This window comes from Silurus aristotelis (genome assembly GCF_946808225.1).
Source record: "Silurus aristotelis genome assembly, chromosome: 3".
Taxonomy (NCBI): Eukaryota; Metazoa; Chordata; class Actinopteri; order Siluriformes; family Siluridae; genus Silurus; species Silurus aristotelis.
In genome coordinates, this window is record NC_139576.1 from 21,869,068 (window position 1) to 21,887,726 (window position 18,659).

Genomic DNA, 18,659 nt, shown 5'->3' on the forward strand with positions numbered 1-18,659 from the left:
TGGAAGCAGAGTAGTCTAAACATGAAAGGGTGAGACGTTAGTTCTGAGGGGGGCTACAATATGAAATGATACAATCAATCACTCGAGACTTAGTTAAATGGTGCACATCAGAGTAATGCACTTGAAATAGATGTAGACCTGCAGAGATGCAAGGTTTTTGATGGATTTGCTGGACTGACTCACACTGACAGAAAGATCTGTTATCATTTGCCCACACATTGATTTCTATCCTTGTCACAGCCTCACTTAACCTTTCAAGGGGTTGACAACACATTTTTGCTCTTCATTTTTTTTTTCATCCCAAGTTCTGATGGATAAAGCTGTAGGGAGGAAGAAATGTGAATTTAGCGTTACAATTAGACAATTTCGAAACTTGCAGCCTAATTTGGGATTTCAAACAGTAATTCTAAGTAGGTAAATCTAAAATAACTTGTATAATTGTGGACGCCTTAGTCATTTGTCTGTGTGCTAAATGTAGCGTGTATTATTGTCTTCCGTCAAGGACTGAACAGAGCTGTCGCTTTGTTTTACTTTATTCATAACTGAATCACTTGGTCAATGCTTGTATTAGCTCAATAAAACAGGTGAGTATTTATGAAGAAAAAAAAAAATCCCTCCTGAGGCAATATTTGTCATTCCCAGGTCTGGCTTGATGTCTGAACCCTGCTGTAACTGTTCCCATCTCCTTGTGGCTGTATCCTAGACAACCCAACCACATCCAACATTCTGTGTCACAGGCACATGCAGTTTCATGGCAGGCCTGAGTGTTCCAAACAGCTCCACTCTCAGACATGAAGAGAAAACTCTCGCCTTGATTAACTCATTATCCTCGCATAGCTCTAGCTTCATAATGAGTTTCTAGAAAGAAAGAAAAAATGCATGCCAATATTCAGTTTAAACAGTTATACTTCTGGTTCATACTTTAAATTAGAACGTTACAAATTTTTAGAACATCTTGACCAGCGCTGCTTATTTTTCTTTTTTTTCTTTTAGGTGTTAAGTAATCACATGTACATCCAGAGTACCACGGATTTCTTTAAACATATATATACATATATATATATATATTTGGTTTTGCAGCTCTGACTGCAGCAGCTGGCCGAGGGAAGATGGACGTCTGCAGATACTTGTTGGAGCAGAGGGCACAGGTTCAGCAGGTGAACCGAAGAGGAATGTGTGCACTCTTTTGTGCAGTGAGGCAGGGTCACTGGCAGGTGAGACGCAGTCATGCGCACATTCATACATAGAAAAGGGGCCTGTTGTGCTTTTTAAGTCTTCCATATTGAGACATGCTTTGGACATGTATACCCTAATTTAAACAGTTTAGAATATTAATAAAAGAAATGCTATTAATATTTGTGATGAAAGGGCGATGGAAAAGTCACAATTTCTTCCACTGTATTACATTTCATATCATCTACAGTACCTGTTTTTGGATTCATTATTTGTTATTTTAATCTTGTTATTTTTTCTCTGAAGAAATATTTTGTTTATTGCACCTAGCACATCTGTGGGAAACCTGAAAAGTAATTGTTATATTATCTCTGTAGCCTGCTGATACACCCAATGTGTTCCCTTTTCATGAATTAGTCATGATATTTGCATTAAATCCAAAGTCAATGGGAGAAAGGCTATTAGCAGTGACTGTGACATGTTTGTATGTATATGTATTAGTGCAGTAGCTGCAGATCACTTGTCCATTCTGCTTTATTTACAAGTAGTATGAGAGCTTTGGTTCCCTGCGGCATGTATCTACCACAGCGATTTTACCATTACTTAACAAAGGTATCAATAGAGCAGACATACCAATAACATTTCTTTTATTTGTCTCTCCATGTTAGGTTGCAGATGTGCTGTTGCAACATGGTGCAGATGTGAACACGAGTGATAAGCAGGGTCGCACATTACTGATGGTGGCGGCATGTGAGGGACATCTCAGCACTGTGGATTTTCTCATCGCTAAAGGTGAATAACCTAGCCTACCATTGGTCCACCAAGTTCAGGAGTTACAAAGGAACTTAAATGCTTAATAGCTCGCTTCATACCAATCACGTTAAATAAGCAAGAATAGCACCACCACAACACTATTATAATGTGTGTAGATACTCTTGTTTCACAGATTTATTGTCACAGTGATTCTTATAGCTACTTAAGTAAATCAGTATCTTTAAATTTACATGGTGTAATGTTGTTTATTCAGGCTGTATTTGTTTTTTAATTAAAAGCAAAATATTTTCCAGGTGCATCTTTAACGTCAGTGGACAAGGAGGGGTTAACGCCTCTCAGCTGGGCATGCCTGAAAGGACATAAGAATGTGGTTCAGTTCCTGGTGGAGAAGGGCGCAGTTATAGACCACTCAGATAAGAACGGACGCACTCCTCTTGACCTGGCTGCTTTTTATGGAGACGCAGAGATTGTAAGTTATCTGAAACAAAGAAACTTCTTATTTAAACCAGTTTTAGTGCAACTCGTTCTGTATAGTTTTTTCCATTAGTTCACACCAAGTTCAAAACTCTAGAATGTTGTCATATATCGTTTAGTATATAGTACATTATATTTTTTGTGTGTTTTCAAGTGTCATGTATGTTGATTGTCATCTAAGGACAAAAATGTTAAGAGGATTCTCTTTGGCATTTGATGCCTGTGGAATAAGGTTATTGGATCCACTTGTTATTAAGGTCAAATCAAGGTCTCCTTCTACATTAACAAAACCATGAGTCCTGTGGTTAAGTAAGTGTGGGCGTGTGTGTGTGTGTGTGTGTAGGTGCATTATCTGGTGGAGAGAGGAGCTGTGATCGAGCATGTGGACTATAGTGGCATGCGGCCACTCGATCGTGCTATAGGCTGCAGAAACACTTCAGTGGTGGTCACTTTACTCAAGAAAGGCGCCAAACTAGGTGAGTATAAACACGTGCAAACAATCAAATGCACTCACCAGTTTGAGGAGAATTTATGGTATACATTTTGCCACTATTTTATTTCCCTCCAAAATAACGGTTAGGCTGTATTCCAAAATATCTTTAGACTTTACATATTAAAATATTCAGAACCACCCTGAAAGAACAGGTCTCTGATAGACTTATGGACACATGATATATATATATATATATATATATATATATATATATATATATATATATATATATATATATATATATGACCGACATAAAGCTTGCATATAGTTATAAATTCTGTAGCTCATATATTATTGTGAGAAAAATATGTAGCTCATGAATAAATTCCCACAAATGCAGTAATGTGGTAAGGAGGATTGCTGTGGGTTCTCTCTTTCTCCTTCTCTCTCTCTCCCGCTCTCTCTCTCCCGCATGCACACACACACACACACACACACACACACACACAAACGCACACCCGAGCAAAAGTAACCATTCATGACAGTCTCCAAGCAATTGTGTTAAGCAGCATGAGATCTATTACGATACTCCGTCAGAATACCAGCATTACAATACCAGATTTACGATTCCCATTCATGCAATTCACCCTCATAAACCTCTGTATATATATTAGATAATATGGTAATAAAACCACCTCCTCACACATATGGAGCCTGGCATTTAGATACATATAGGGGTATGACGGATGCTGGGTTTTTAATATACACACACATTCAATAATTCTCTTCTTAACTGCATGACTTCAGAGCCCAAAATCTATGAACACCATTGACTCTATTTCACTATTGAGTAAGAAATGTTTGTCTTTTCCCCTTTATTTCTCTCTTTTAACTGCTTTCAATTAAACTGTCATAAGGCTACAGAACGTCTCCTTATGATCGAACAGGTACAGTCTTTAGGTAACTTTACTGTGATATTGATACAGAATATGTATCTTCTGTTTTGTACTTGGCGGTTTAGGTAAGCAACCTGTCTGTCTCCTTCTCTGTATAATGTAGGTAATGCAGCGTGGGCAATGGCCACATCAAAGCCTGACATCCTCATCATTTTACTCCAGAAACTCATGGAAGAGGGCAATCTGCTCTACAAGGTAAGGGATGCAATTGATTGAACCAGGTCAGGGTGAAAATAAGATTCAAAGATAGCTTGGAGATGTATGATTATGTCGGTTATATATGAAATTAAAACATATTTTTGTGACTTCTGCAAAGTCCTTCCATTTCTTATGCAACTAGAAATCAAATATGAGTCGTTTTAATGGTTTAAACTTGCTTGCTTGCAACATGCTTGAATTCGGAGTGAAAGCCTCAGGTGCTTCATTGTTTCCTGAACAGTTTCTAAAAGAATTTGGAACTCTAATACAGAGCAAATTAAACGTGAATGATTTAGTGCCAAATCCCCACTTCTGCTCTTATCTCTTGAGCACTTATTAAAATGAGACCGACAATTTATCATCTTCAATTAATTTATCAAATTTTGCCCTTCAATCCATGGAAATATGGTTTAAAAAATACCTGATAAGAATCATTTAATAAGAACAGAGGGTGATTAGAGTAAAATGAAAAGAAGAAGAAGAGTGTGTGTGTGTGTGGTACACTGATTGCTGTGTGACATTTAAGAGAATGAGTTTTGTGTCCGAGAGAGAGCAGGAACAATTCTAAATCAGCTGATTGATGCAGGGTGAGTGTGTGAGCTGCTCTGGATGACTGATGAGTTCTATTCCTTCTTCTATGACTTTTCATTCCCTGTCTTTTGAAAAAAATAATAAACTTATGTACTGATCCAACTGCTTGACCTCCTGTTCTCTCTGTTACAGAGAGGGAAAATGAAGGAGGCGGCTCAGAGGTATCAGTATGCATTGAGGAAGTTTCCCAGAGAAGGCTTTGGTGAAGAGCTGAAGGCATTTAGAGAGCTGCGAGTCTCTCTGTTCCTCAACCTTTCACGCTGCCGTAGGAAAACTAACGTAAGCATCAATATAACCTTATATCTGTACTAGATTAAAAGGATATTACTGGTGATGTGTAATCATGAAGTACATGAAATATTAGTCAATGTACTGCAGAATGGTTGTGGGATACGTAAACAATTATGTTCAACTTCACCTGTTTCAAATACAGTAAAAATCTAAATATATAGCTGTAGATGCATTGAACATCTTTGATTTGTGGGCAAAAATCTAAATTCTAAATACACTCTTGTTTGGTGAAATAAATTCATTTCTGAATTCCAGAAGGAAACAAACTCCTAAAAACATAAATCCAGTGCGTCTTCGTATTAAAAGGCAAAACACTATGTGAAGATTATTCTCTTATGCTATTAAACTTCGCGAAGCTTTTTGCTTGCATCTATTTTGGAATGTGAAAAGCATATCTAATAAAAGCTAGAAATGTGTATATTTTCATACATATTTTGACACTATGCATTTTTTTGTTTTTTTTTTTGTTGTTGTTGCTTTTTATTTTTACTCAAAGTAGTTGTTTTCAGTATTAACAATAAATTTCGGTTAAAGCAAAATTGAAAGCATTTTACTATACTTAATGTGGAAGGTCTTCACGATATTGCTTGAAGCCGCTGTGTTCGGTCTTTTATGTAGGACTTTGGCCTGGCTGAGGAATTTGCCACGAAAGCACTGGAGCTGAAGCCCAAGTCTTACGAAGCGTACTACGCTCGAGCTAGAGCCAAGAGGAGCAGCAGGTACAAGATGCCAACTTTCTCTATAAACTACAAATACAGTGTAGACTATTGAACACCTATAAACCCATATTAACCGTGATAGCACTCTTCTTGCTGTATCAGGTTTTCGTATTTTCCTATAGCCTGTACACCTTGCATGCTTTAAATGTTTTAATATTTCTTCTATCACTTCCAATTATAGGCAGTTTCCTGCAGCACTAGCTGACCTACATGAAGCATCCAAGCTCTGCCCAAATAATCGTGAGATTCGGCGTCTGCTGGCTCGAGTAGAGGAGGAGTGCAAACAAATGCAGCGTGCACAAAATAAACAGGGAGTGATGAGCCAGTCTACTGTCTCCCAAGACTCTGACCATGAGCATGAAGAGGGGGAGGAAGACGAAGACGGAACAGAGAACAGCTTAAGTAGGGAGCTTCATGAAGAAGAGGAGACCTCTAAGATGGACACAAGAACTGAAGCCTGGTCCCAAAGCTTGTACTCATTTAATCGGACCCTGCCAGAGTCGAACTCTCCTCCTACTCATAGGCAGAGTCAGCGACAGCCGCAGCAGCGAGAACCACTAGCACACAAGAGCCTGATTCTCCAGCCCACTAAACAAGCCCAGATTGTCAAAACCAACCAGCATCTAAGTTCCACATGTCCTGTGGGCATTAAGACCCAGTCACAGAACCATGGCTCATCCAGCCCAGTCCCTAGTCGTCACATGCTGAAAGCAGGGCCAGGCATTGACATCAGCCCTCTATCGCCCCCTAGTGAAGTGGACAGGTGTCCTCTTTCTGCCACAACTCACCATGACAGTGAAGGGCTCCTGCTGTCTGAGGCGTTTGTGTCATGTAGCTCAAACAGGGCTTCAGAGAGAATCTTGGCTCACTCAGTGAGCTCCTTAGAGGGCCTGGCTCTGTCAGCAGGACATGGAGCTCAAGGGCAGGAGCTAAGGAAAGAGTCCTTTCAGGGAGCAGGATCAGGCTCTGGATCTCAGCCTGGCAGCATGAGAGTGTCGAGCTCCACCAGCAGCCTGGCATCCAGCAGCAGCCTATCAGACAGCGGCAAGATGCATGGGCCAGACGTTCGCACCAAAAGCAGCGTGGACAAAAGCAAGCCTGCCAGCCAAGAGTTCAAACCCCGACCTTTTATGGGCGTTATGGACAAAACGGCGCGCTTTCAGCAGCATCACCATCAGCAGAGCCAGCAGCCAGTGTCCCGTGGCTGGCAGAGTCACTCAGACAGCCACAGCATGTCGTCTGCAGGAGTGAACAGTGAGCTAGCCTTTGCCAAACCGGGTAGCACTTACCCTGAGCAACTTAAATCCTCCTCTCAGGGTGTTGGTTTAGGGAGTCTGCACAATGGCAGTCTACACTGTACGCCATTCAGTGACAAGTTCTGTCAGGCCGCCACCTCTTACAAAGAGTCCAAGCCAGCGGTGGCCATGGCACATTCCTACATGGACAACAAGCCCAAACATCCCAGCTTAAGCCGAGATAATCCTGCCATTCATGTAGCTTCAATGAAACCAAAGCGATCCTTTATTGAATCCAACGTATAAAGCCCATTCATAACAAACGCAGAAATCCTTTGCACCTTGCTCTTTCATTTGCTTTCCCTCCACTCTTTCTCCCTCTCTCACACACACAGAAAACATCTTCAGCATTAAATAAAGGGATTTTGTTTTCAGTCATCTTTCATTGTACACTGTATTAGGCCTAATGACTAAATCCTATTTAAGTTTCACTTAACAAAAAAAGTTTGGTTTATCCTGTGAGGCCAAACCAATGTGCTAATGGGCTGCTGTCATACTGTGCTTCAGCCACACTAGAAACAAACCACTGCATAGGGATGTACATAAACCCACATATAGAACTTTACAATCCAATACCGCAAACCTGTCAAGTGCTCATAACACACACACACACACACACACTAGGTTTATCTGATGACATTGTGTCACTGGTGCTGAAACATAATGAGTACAATGTGATCAATTGCTAAAAAAAAAAAGAAGAAAAAAAAGCAAAGTACAAAAAAGTAGAGGTCAATAATGAGTACACTTTAACCACTAGTGCAGTGCATCTTTGAACCTGTGTTAGAATAGCAGTTTGTCATGCTCTAACTCGCCTCTTTCAGCTAATCAGATTGAAGCCTCGTATGAGCTGAAGCAGGTGTTCTAGGTCAAGGAAACACTACACTCTACTCCAAGACTGGATTTGACAAATGGCTTTTAGCTTTGTAAATTATACTTGTATTTTTCAAGCCCTTTATTCTATGTAAAAGTCTGTCATTGTATTTGACTTATGGGAAAATTGTGTGTTTGTGTGTCATTTTATGCACTTTTTTTTTTCTTCTTTTTCCCCAGATGTTTGAGGTTATTGAAAATAGACCCCTGTTTGTATGTTACATATAAATCTGCCCTATAATGTTAAAATAAATCTTCTCTCCTCTGTGCTTGTTGTTTTGCTGTCCGAGATAATTTATTTACAACACCTATGGCTTGGCAATTGTAAAAGCAATATATTTTATATAGTTATTTTTGCACAGCTGCTAAAATATTTCAATAAGAAGCTCTATGGAGATGACATAGGTTGAAGTGCATGTGACAGTTGCCATTTTTAATAAAGAGTAAAAGTAGTATAACGAGAGATATCAGGCTTGGGGGGATTGGAAATTCTATTTTAATAAGTATTTTATTTGCAGATGTTGCCATGTTTCAGTAATGTGAACTGTACTTTTCTTTAATTACATGCTGTAAAGATGCATTACTGCCATTATTCAACAGGAAATAATAAATCTCACTGATAAACAGTCACCCTGCATTACTGTCATTCTGTTCAGCTAAAGATTTAGCACAATGTATCCAGAGCGTAACACTGCCCCTAGAGGCTCGTACAGGAGGCACTCTGCATTAAGGGTGCATCGCTTTGGAAAAAGGGTAACCACAAGGGTAACCACTTGATTTTTCACTGCTCTGCAGTCCTATTATTATACACTCTAGCAAATTGAAGTTGTTTTTCCAGTCAGCAGTGACAGCTGTTTAGTCCCAATCGTTTAAGATCCTGTCATGTGAATGCTCTTGTTTACTCTCATTATTATACATCAGCTCACCACAGACTGGAGAAAAAAGGATGTTTTTGACTTACTTAAAATACATATGCACCATTTTTGCATCACACCTTTTTAAGTAAATTCAACTTGAAATTGTATGTACAATGAACAAGAAAAGCTTTGTTATACTGTATGTACACCAATTGAATCGGCCAAGTAAATACAAGTTGTCAACTCAGCATTTCATGACTTTAACATTAAAAAAATATATGTATTGAGTTGAACTAACATTTGATTTTAGATCTAGAACTATTGAACACAATCCAGCATTTTCTATGACTTCTCTGATCTTTCATTTGTTGTTTACTTGCCCTCTCAGAAAAACATCTTTTCATGACCATGAGATTTATCTTCCACCATGGGGTATTTTATGTAAATCCAATCAGTGTAAGGCAGCGTGTAATGCCATCTAATGTTGTGTTTTCCAAGTATCGATCAGTGTGGTACAATCAGACCCCCAAATGATGATGGGTTCCCCTTTTGAGTCTGGTTCCTCTCAAGGTTTCTTCCTCAAAATATCTAAGGGAGTTTTTCCCTTGCCACAGCATTTCACGGCTGCTCATCAGGGATAAATACACACCATTCACCTTTACTGTTGATTTCTGTAAAGCTGCTTTAAGACAATGTCTGTTGTGAAAATCGCTATAGAAATATACTTGACTTGACTTGAATCAGACTACAAATTAATCTTAGTCTTCAATGAGAATCTGTCTCAACATGAATACTCCTGGAAGGAACTCACCTAGAAATTTTGTAAAAACTGTCCTGAAAAAATCCTAAACAGAGGATATTAAATAAACAAAGATAAAATCAGTGTAGCTTTACAAAAGCCTAATGCCACTTAGTTGTGTGTGAAGTAATAATAGTGCTGCAGTGCAGAAAGTTTATCACAGCAGGATCAGAATTGCCAATCATTCCAGTCCTCTCAGTTTCCTCTCTCTGAGACGTAGCCATCCATTTAGAGAGCAGTTACATAAGCGCTGAAAATGCCTGATTTAATCTGATGGCCATGCATCAGTCAGAAGTGTTCTACACTAAAAGCACAAATGTACAGTGGCCAACATGAGCTTCAGCCCTATGTGTTCTCCAGCTTACTAAAAGTTTAGTACTTGTCATGCTGGGAGCTGAAATGCTCAAACAACAGGATGTTAGAAACTATATTTTCATTTTATTTCCTCACACAGTTTTAGCAGGAAATCATCATTTCTTCATGTTTTAATGAGACCTAAAATCAAAAGGTCCATTTAGATATTTTTTTTAATGGCATTTCAACACTTTTGTTAATATAGTTTGCAGAAAGTTGTAGAAATGTAGATGAAGAGTAGATTTGGGCACTTTGTTTTGGAGATCTTCCTAAATCTAGTCTAGTTTTTAACGAAACAAAGAAAGAACATGAGACATTTACATTTATAGCATTTGGCAGACACTCTAATTTAGAGCAACTTCATTTTATCTCATTCATACAAATAATCAGCTATTCAATTCAATTAATTTCAATTCATTTTTATTTGTATAGAGCTTTTAACAATGAATATTGTCTCAAAGCAGCTTTACACAGATAATGTGGTGATAAAAATTAATATGTTCTTTATAAGCGTAAGTTTGTCTTTGATGAGTGAGCCGGTGGCGACTGTGGCAAGGAAAAACTCCCCGAGATGGCATAAGGAAGAAACCTTGAGAGGAACCAGACTCAAGAGGGAACCCATTGTCATCTGGATTGCACTAAATGTCCATTTATTACAGATAAACAAAGTTGATGTGTGCAGTGATGGTGATCAGAAGCAAACTGTAGTCCTGTGTCAGTGACTTGACTGCACCTTGACTACAGTCCAAATCCATCCCCAAAGCTCCCGTTCTTACTCTGGAATTTAATGGAACCCCAGGACGTTGATGAGAAACCAAGATATGGGGTTAAGGGCCTTGCACAGGGGCCCAGGAGTGACAGCTGGTGTAGGTGGGATTTGACGCTTATGACCGTAGTATCATCCAATGCCTTAACCAATAAACTACCACCTCTCCAGGACATAAGTGATATAACATTAAAGCCCACTAACCTGCACCCACAATTAACTGTTCATGACTTCCTAGGAACTTTTCTCTACAGCAGCTGGATCTTTTTTTAGCTACCTCAATATTTTAGTATTTCTACAGCAGATATGTAGGTGCTGTTAATAAAGGTAACAAGTGGAGGACCGAGGAGCCTCTTAAGGAAGAAGTTACAGGTCTGTAAGAGCCAGAAATCTTGCTTTTTTGTAGGTGACCAAATACTTATTTCCCACCATAATTTGCGAGTAAATTCTTAAAAAAAATCAGACAATGTGATTTTCGGGGTTTTTTTTTTTTACCTCATTTTGTCTCTAATAGTTGAAGTTTACCTATGATGATATTACAGGCCTCTCTTGTCTTTTTAAGTGGGTGAACTTGCACAATTGGTGGCTGACTAAATACTTTTTTGCCCCACTGTATATGGTGGATGTTCAGCCTGGATACATTCATTAGGTAGCAACAATTAAAATTATTTTGTATTAATATATTAATAATTTGTGAGATCCAGTTAGCAGTGTGACACTAAAACAGGTAGTAGTAATGGCTACTTTTTATTCACGTACATGTCAGAGCTCATATTTCTTACCTTCAACTTGAGAGAAAAAAATGTTGACCACTTTATAAAAACTTTTACCAGAGTCTTTTAAAACATGTGTATCTGTACTTCTATTTAAGTGAAGAATGTGTGTACTTTTGCCATCTCTATTCTACAGGCAAACAAGATGATTTCGTTTCAAAGCTAGAGCTGTCCGTTTCAATCAAACATTGCTGAAAAAATGTATTTTCCATTGTGGATAACACAGAAAAGTCTATTGAAAAAGAATAACAGTTATTTGACAAACATAAACAGTGGTAAATCCAGTTAAGAAGTGTTTCTTTGCCTGTGTAGTCATATCTGGTAATAAAACACTTCATCAATTCAAATCCAGCTTCTTAAATCTCATGGCAAGGTAGACAGACAGCTCGTCTCTGAAGCATTTCCAGCATCAGTGAAAATAAATGTAAGAAACCTGACTCGGCATCCGTTCTGCCTCTCAGATACATCAGGAAAGCACTTCAATTTGTGCACTTGTGCGTTTGTGAATGTGTAAAACTCCACTAAGGGATGAGAATCGTGATATCGGCTGATTCGTTTGCTTTTATACAGATCTAACAATATATTAATGCTCTCCTGAAATAGAATCGATGTAAATATACCCAAAGCTCTAACAGCTGCAAAAAGGTCCAACTGTGTTTAAATTGCACTACATTTATTATTGCCAAGATTACATTTAAAAATAAAGGTTCTAAGCTTAAGTTCCAGAGACAAACATTTATATCATGCATTTTTTTTAAAGGGATTTTTTTACTTTTCCTAGCAGAATCCAGATATATACCAAATTAAACTACAGTGGACTTTAAAACAGTAGTGAAGGGAATCAAATCAAATACTACCAATATTTCTATATGTAAACTAGAAACTTTTTAAATGAATATTCATGATTATTCAGAGCAATGCCTCACAATCTTTCAGCAATAAATCAGATTTTTTTTTTATATAATTACACAGTGATCATTTCTTGAAGGCTTTTTAATCACACCGGTACCCCACAGTGTCATAAGCTTTTTTTTTTCTTTTTTTTTTAAATCTATTGTATAGCTTTCGATTCATACAACTAATAGTCCAGAGTTATTGTTTGCTCGTATGCACCAGAAGTCATGAAGAATCTAAGGTACATTGGTTGGGGTGGTGGGGGACGGACATTTTGTCCTCACACATCTGTTAGATTGAGTGTAAATTACACACGAAGCCTCATTTAGCTTTTGTGAATACACTAGATCCTATTTCTAGCTAAAGCACACAATCTGAAAGCTGCCAGTAAACTGCCTTTAGCCTTCGTCAGTGAGCTTCAGCCAGCTGAGACTTCGGAGTGACAAACAAACAGAAATCAGGCAGTATTGTAGATTCACAGCAATCTGTGCCATGTGGAGAGATTGGTGTATTCGTGAAAGAAGGTTATGTACCAGAAACAGGAGAAAGAAGTGTGTATTTTGTTGGGGTGGTGCCGAATGTTTTTCGAAAATTCCATTTCTGGCAAACATTTTGTCGAATTACATTCATCCGATTATGTTTTCTTGGTATTCTGCAAGCGTTTTTAGAACAGCTTCCATTCTGAAACCATGGTGCTATTTTTCTGGGTAGTGGATAGAGGATGGAAAAGGATAGTGCTTTTAAAAATATTTTCAACAATCACAAAATGCCCTCCTCTGTTCAGTGTAAAGAAGAAAAAAAAAAAAGAAAAAAACATCAACCTGCCATATCCCATTTCTCCCATCAGCCTTTAGAGGTCAGAAATTTCATTATAGGAGAGTCTTAATAACCTTCCACTCTCTTGTCAATCTCTCTTCATTCTAAATCTTCCGGTTCTTATAAAAGGTAATTAATGTGCAGGAATATTTGAGATTAGGTTCATGTTTGCCTCTGCTTTAGTCAGTCACACTGTGTGTCTCAGGCATGAGTGACTGCAGATCTCAGTAACAACCAGGCTTTGAAGCTTCTGTCTACCTGTTTGGCTTTTATCCCATTTTCTGTGCATCTCCGCCTGCCTCTTGAAACCACTTTCATTACAGACATTTCACATGCATGTGGGAACAAAATATAAAGTTATCAAATCTGACTCGGCAGGAAACGTTTATTCGTTGTCATTAAGCAACAGTTCTGGCTGCAAGAAAATTCACAGGTTTATACTAATGCACTTTCGCAGACACGCTTTCCATTCTAACAGTATGGCAGGCCCTTGACACAGGTTTATTGAAGCCTATTGACTGGATTAAAAAAACGATTATTATTTGGCTGTAAAAGAAATGTTCAGGCATCTTTACTAAAATCTTTACTATGGCAAAGCTTTCTGTTAGATGTTTGTGTAACTCGACCACTTATTATTTTCCAGCAGCAGCATGTATTATTTAATTCCTAATTCTTTAGCTCAGATAGTAATCAATAACCATAAATACATGCTGCGCTTTAGAGCCGAACTGCTCCTCGAGTTTGTTAAATGCCTTAATTCATCCTCTTCATCTTCACATCATACAAAGTAGTTATAAATGGTTATAAAAAGTGAGGTTGAAAAGTAAAAATTGTTTTATCTGCAGAATACAGTATGTCATTAGTTTATAGCTCCAAGTAATATTCAGTGCATGTCAATATGAAAGATTACTTTATTTTTCAGTAAAGCTCTTTGGGCTGAGCTGTGTGGTCGGTCTGCACTGGCACAAACTCTATAAAATGTTGATTTGTCAGAGCCTGAGGGTTCTGAATGGCTGCGTATGGATGCTGCCTGGGAACAGGAAGGCTTTTTACGTTGTACATGTGGAGAGAGAGCTCTCCTGGCACTAGTGCCTGCTCTGTCTTACAACCAGAGTCCTGTGCCATCTGTCAGCATGGCGCGAACACCTAACTGCAGGGCACAGTGTGGCTGATCAACACAGCTCTGGATACACACACACACACACACACACACACACACACACACACACACACACACACACAGAATTAATGAGCTTCATGCTGAACCTGGTCAATATTACAAATGATAATCCTGACCTAATTATTAATACAAGTACCATGCTGACAGTGTGATGCATGTTAAGCATTACAGGTGAAAAGCTCATCCACCTTCACGGAAACTACTAGAATATATCTTCATTTAGGGAGTTGGGAAAAATGAAAGTGTGTATTGTAGATTTTTGGATAATCGTATTGAAGTACGGAGGTGTAGAACCAAAAGCGTTAAAGTTAAGGGAGTTTAGGTTTAAAGCTGTGCTACTGTGATGGATTAAATAAACACCAAGATTATGTAAAGAGCAAGGTATTACAGTTTAATGCAAAAATAATTTACTGCAGGACAGGAGAATGAGAACAGCAATTTTACTTTGCTTTCAAATGAATTGAACAAACTTTCATTGTATAGTTTATTATTCTGTAATGATTAAACAATTCACATCTCACATGCCATCATCAGACCTCCAGAATGACAGTATAGAAGTAAAGAAGAGCTCAGGCAGGTTTACATCTACAGGGGGGGGTGAAAGGGACCTATTAAATCTAATCCGCATGGTAAAAAAAAAAAAAAAACAGAGAGTTAGAAAAAGAGTGGAAGAGTGAAGAGGTCTCTTAAGGGTCAGCTGTTTGGATCACAGCAGGAGAAAGTGTGAAGCAGAAGACAGAGAGAGAGCAATTACCTCTCACGCTGTGTTACTCAGTAAAAGACAGCTCCCTCATTCTGCAGAAAAAAATACACAATTGCAACAGCTTCAAAAGACCCAGGTCATGCTTCCTTATTTACTTTTTACTCTATGGATCAGAAGGTTGTTTAAGGAGCTTCACTAAATTGCTCAGATGGGCCCTATAGCAAGGCCCTTAACAATCAACTGCTTTGAATAAGATCGTCTGCCAAATGCCATGAAAGAAATTGTTTGGTTCTGTGAAACCTATCTTTGATCTGTTTACATGGGAAGAACACACACACACACACACACACACACACACACACACACACACACACACACACACACACACACACACACACACAGGTTAACAAATAGCTAGCATAAGACATATTTGAATATGTAACAAATAACAGACGACAAATGGACAATTAGCTGACAGAGACACTTAGTAGCCAAAAAAAAGAGAGAGAAAATGTTCGTCAAACAAATGTGTGTGTGTGTGTGTGTGTGTGTGTGTGTGTGTGTGTGTGTGTGTGTGTGTGTGTGTGTGTGTGTGTGTGTGTGTGTGTGTGTGTGTGTGTTGAAGAAACAGGAGTAACATGGTTTGCCAAGATTAGTGTGGAAGAACCAGAGTGACCACAACCCCCACTGAACACCTCTGAAGTGAACTGAACTTATTCTTAACACAAATTAACTATGCTCTTTTAACTGAATAATCACAAAGCCTTCCCTGGAGAGTAGATTATTTTAACAGCAATAGGGAACTAAATCTAGAACAGGATGTTCCAAAAGCACATACAAGTTCGGTGGTCAGATATCTACAAACTTTTGGTCATATATTGTAGATCTACATCCACCTGAGCAAAAATACCTTTAATGACATAAAAAGAAATTCAGCAAGAAGCCTACAGTATGCAGGTGTAAAAGAGTAAAGGCAGAGATTATTAACTGTGGTAAAAGGATATAAAGTATGAATGTGAGCATTACAGTCCTGGAGCCAGTTAGATTATGTACTTTAGCGATAGACACATGAAGTCCCGACAGCTTTTTTAAACAGCTTCAGTATCTTTAGACAGTGGAACTTGTTTAGAGTCTTTAAAAAAAAAATATATATATATATATATATATATATATATATATATACAGTGGGTACGGAAAGTATTCAGACCCCCTTAAATTTTTCACTCTTTTTTATTTTGCAGTCATTTGCTAAAATCATTTAAGTTCATTTTTTTTCCTCATGAATGTACACATAGCACCCTATATTGACAGAAAAACACAGAATTGTTGACATTGTTGCAGATTTATTAAAAAAGAAAAACTAAAATATCACATGGTCCTAAGTATTCAGACCCTTTGCTCAGTATTTAGTAGAAGCCCCCTTTTGATCTAATACAGCCAGGAGTCTTTTTGGGAAGGATGCAACAAGTTTTTCACACCTGGATTCAGGGATCCTCTGCCATTTCTCCTTGCAGATCCTCTCCAGTTCTGTCAGGTTGGATGGTAAACGTTGGTGGACAGCCATTTTTAGGTCTCTCCAGAGATGCTCAATTGGGTTTAAGTCAGGGCTCTGGCTGGGCCATTCAAGAACAGTCACAGAGTTGTTGTGAAGCCACTCCATCGTTATTTTAGCTGTGTGCTTAGGGTCATTGTCTTGTTGGAAGGTAAACCTTCAGCCCAGTCTGAGGTCCAAAGCACTCTGGAGAAGGTTTTCGTCCAGGATATCCCTGTGCTTGGCCGCATTCATCTTTCCCTTGATTGCAACCAGTCGTCCTGTCCCTGCAGCTGAAAAACACCCCCACAGCATGATGCTGCCACCACCATGCTTCACTGTTGAGACTGTACTGGACAGGTGATGAGCAGTGCCTGGTTTTCTCCACACATACCGCTTAGAATTAAGGCCAAAAAGTTCTATCTTGGTCTCATCAGACCAGAGAATCTTATTTCTCACCATCTTGGAGAACTCCATGCGGGTTTTCATGTGTCCTGCACTGAGGAGAGGCTTCCGTCGGGCCACTCTGCTATAAAGCCCCACTGGTGGAGGGCTGCAGTGATGGTTGACTTTCTACAACTTTCTCCCATCTCCCGACTGCATCTTTGGAGCTCAGCCACAGTGATCTTTGGGTTCTTCTTTACCTCTCTCACCAAGGCTCTTCTCCCCCGATAGCTCAGTTTGGCCGGTCGGCCAGCTCTAGGAATGGTTCTGGTCGTCCCAAACGTCTTCCATTTGAGGATTATGGAGGCCACTGTGCTCTTAGGAACCTTAAGTGCAGCAAAAATTTTTTTGGAACCTTGGCCAGATCTGTGCCTTGCCACAATTCTGTCTCTGAGCTCTTCAGGCAGTTCCTTTGACCTTAATGATTCTCATTTGCTCTGACATGCATTGTGATCTGTAAGGTCTTATATAAATAGGTGTGTGGCTTTCCTAATCAAGTCCAATCAGTATAATCAAAAATTTCTGGACTCAAATGAAGGTGTAGAACCATCTCAAGGATGATCAGAAGAAATGGAGAGCACCTGAGTTAAATATATGAGTGTCACAGCAAAGGGTCTGAATACTTAGGACCATGTGATATTTCAGTTTTTCTTTTTTAATAAATCTGCAAAAAGGTCAACAATTCTGTGTTTTTCTGTCAGTATGGGGTGCTGTGTGTACATTCATGAGGAAAATAAATAAACTTAAATGAGTTTAGCAAATGGCTGCAATATAACAAAAAGTGAAAAATTTAAGGGGGTCTGAATATTTTCTGTACCCACTGTATATATATATATATATATATATATATATATATATATATATATACAGTGAGGAAAATAAGTATTTGAACACCCTGCTATTTTGCAAGTTCTCCCACTTAGAAATCATGGTGGGGTCTGAAATTTTCATCGTAGGTGCATGTCCACTGTGAGAGACATAATCTAAAAAAAAAAAATCCAGAAATCACAATGTATGATTTTTTAACTATTTATTTGTATGATACAGCTGCAAATAAGTATTTGAACACCTGAGAAAGTCAATGTTAATATTTGGTACAGTAGCCTTTGTTTGCAATTACAGAGGTCAAACGTTTCCTGTAGTTTTTCACCAGGTTTGCACACACTGCAGGAGGGATTTTGGCCCACTCCTCCACACAGATCTTCTCTAGATCAGTCAGGTTTCTGGCCTGTTGCTGAGAAACACGGAGTTTGAGCTCCCTCCAAAGATTCTCTATTGGGTTTAGGTCTGGAGACTGGCTAGGCCATGCCAGAACCTTGATATGCTTCTTACAGAGCCACTCCTTGGTTATCCTGGCTGTGTGCTTCTGATCATTGTCATGTTGAAAGACCCAGCCTCGACCCATCTTAAATGCTTTAACTGAGGGTAGGAGGTTTTTCCCCAAAATCTCGCAATACATGGCCCCGGTCATCTTCTCCTTAATACAGTGCAGTCGCCCTGTCCCATGTACAGAAAAACACCCCCAAAGCATGATGCTACCACCCCCATGCTTCACAGTAGGGATGGTGTTCTTGGGATTGTACTCATCATTCTTCTTCCTCCAAACACGTTTAGTGGAATTATGACCTAAAGGTTCTATTTTGGTCTCATCTGACCACATGACTTTCTCCCATGACTCATCTGGATCATCAAAATGGTCATTGGCAAACTTAAGACGTGCCTGGACATGTGCTGGTTTAAGCAGGGGAACCTTCCGTGCCATGCA

General features: G+C 38.9%; 1 protein-coding gene across 1 annotated transcript in view; it reads left to right on the forward strand.

Annotated features, from left to right (window-relative positions):
• The window catches only part of tanc1b (tetratricopeptide repeat, ankyrin repeat and coiled-coil containing 1b), a 116,759-nt gene extending 108,352 nt beyond the window's left edge, over nucleotides 1-8,407 (forward strand). Inside the window, exons 19-26 of the mRNA XM_083537971.1 lie at nucleotides 1,081-1,214; nucleotides 1,842-1,965; nucleotides 2,241-2,416; nucleotides 2,765-2,897; nucleotides 3,914-4,005; nucleotides 4,732-4,878; nucleotides 5,509-5,609; nucleotides 5,791-8,407. Coding sequence (XP_083394097.1) covers nucleotides 1,081-1,214; nucleotides 1,842-1,965; nucleotides 2,241-2,416; nucleotides 2,765-2,897; nucleotides 3,914-4,005; nucleotides 4,732-4,878; nucleotides 5,509-5,609; nucleotides 5,791-7,150 — 2,267 coding nt within the window. The 3' untranslated portion in view covers nucleotides 7,151-8,407. The remainder of the gene's footprint in view (nucleotides 1-1,080; nucleotides 1,215-1,841; nucleotides 1,966-2,240; nucleotides 2,417-2,764; nucleotides 2,898-3,913; nucleotides 4,006-4,731; nucleotides 4,879-5,508; nucleotides 5,610-5,790) is intronic.
• The last annotated feature ends 10,252 nt before the right edge of the window (nucleotides 8,408-18,659 follow it).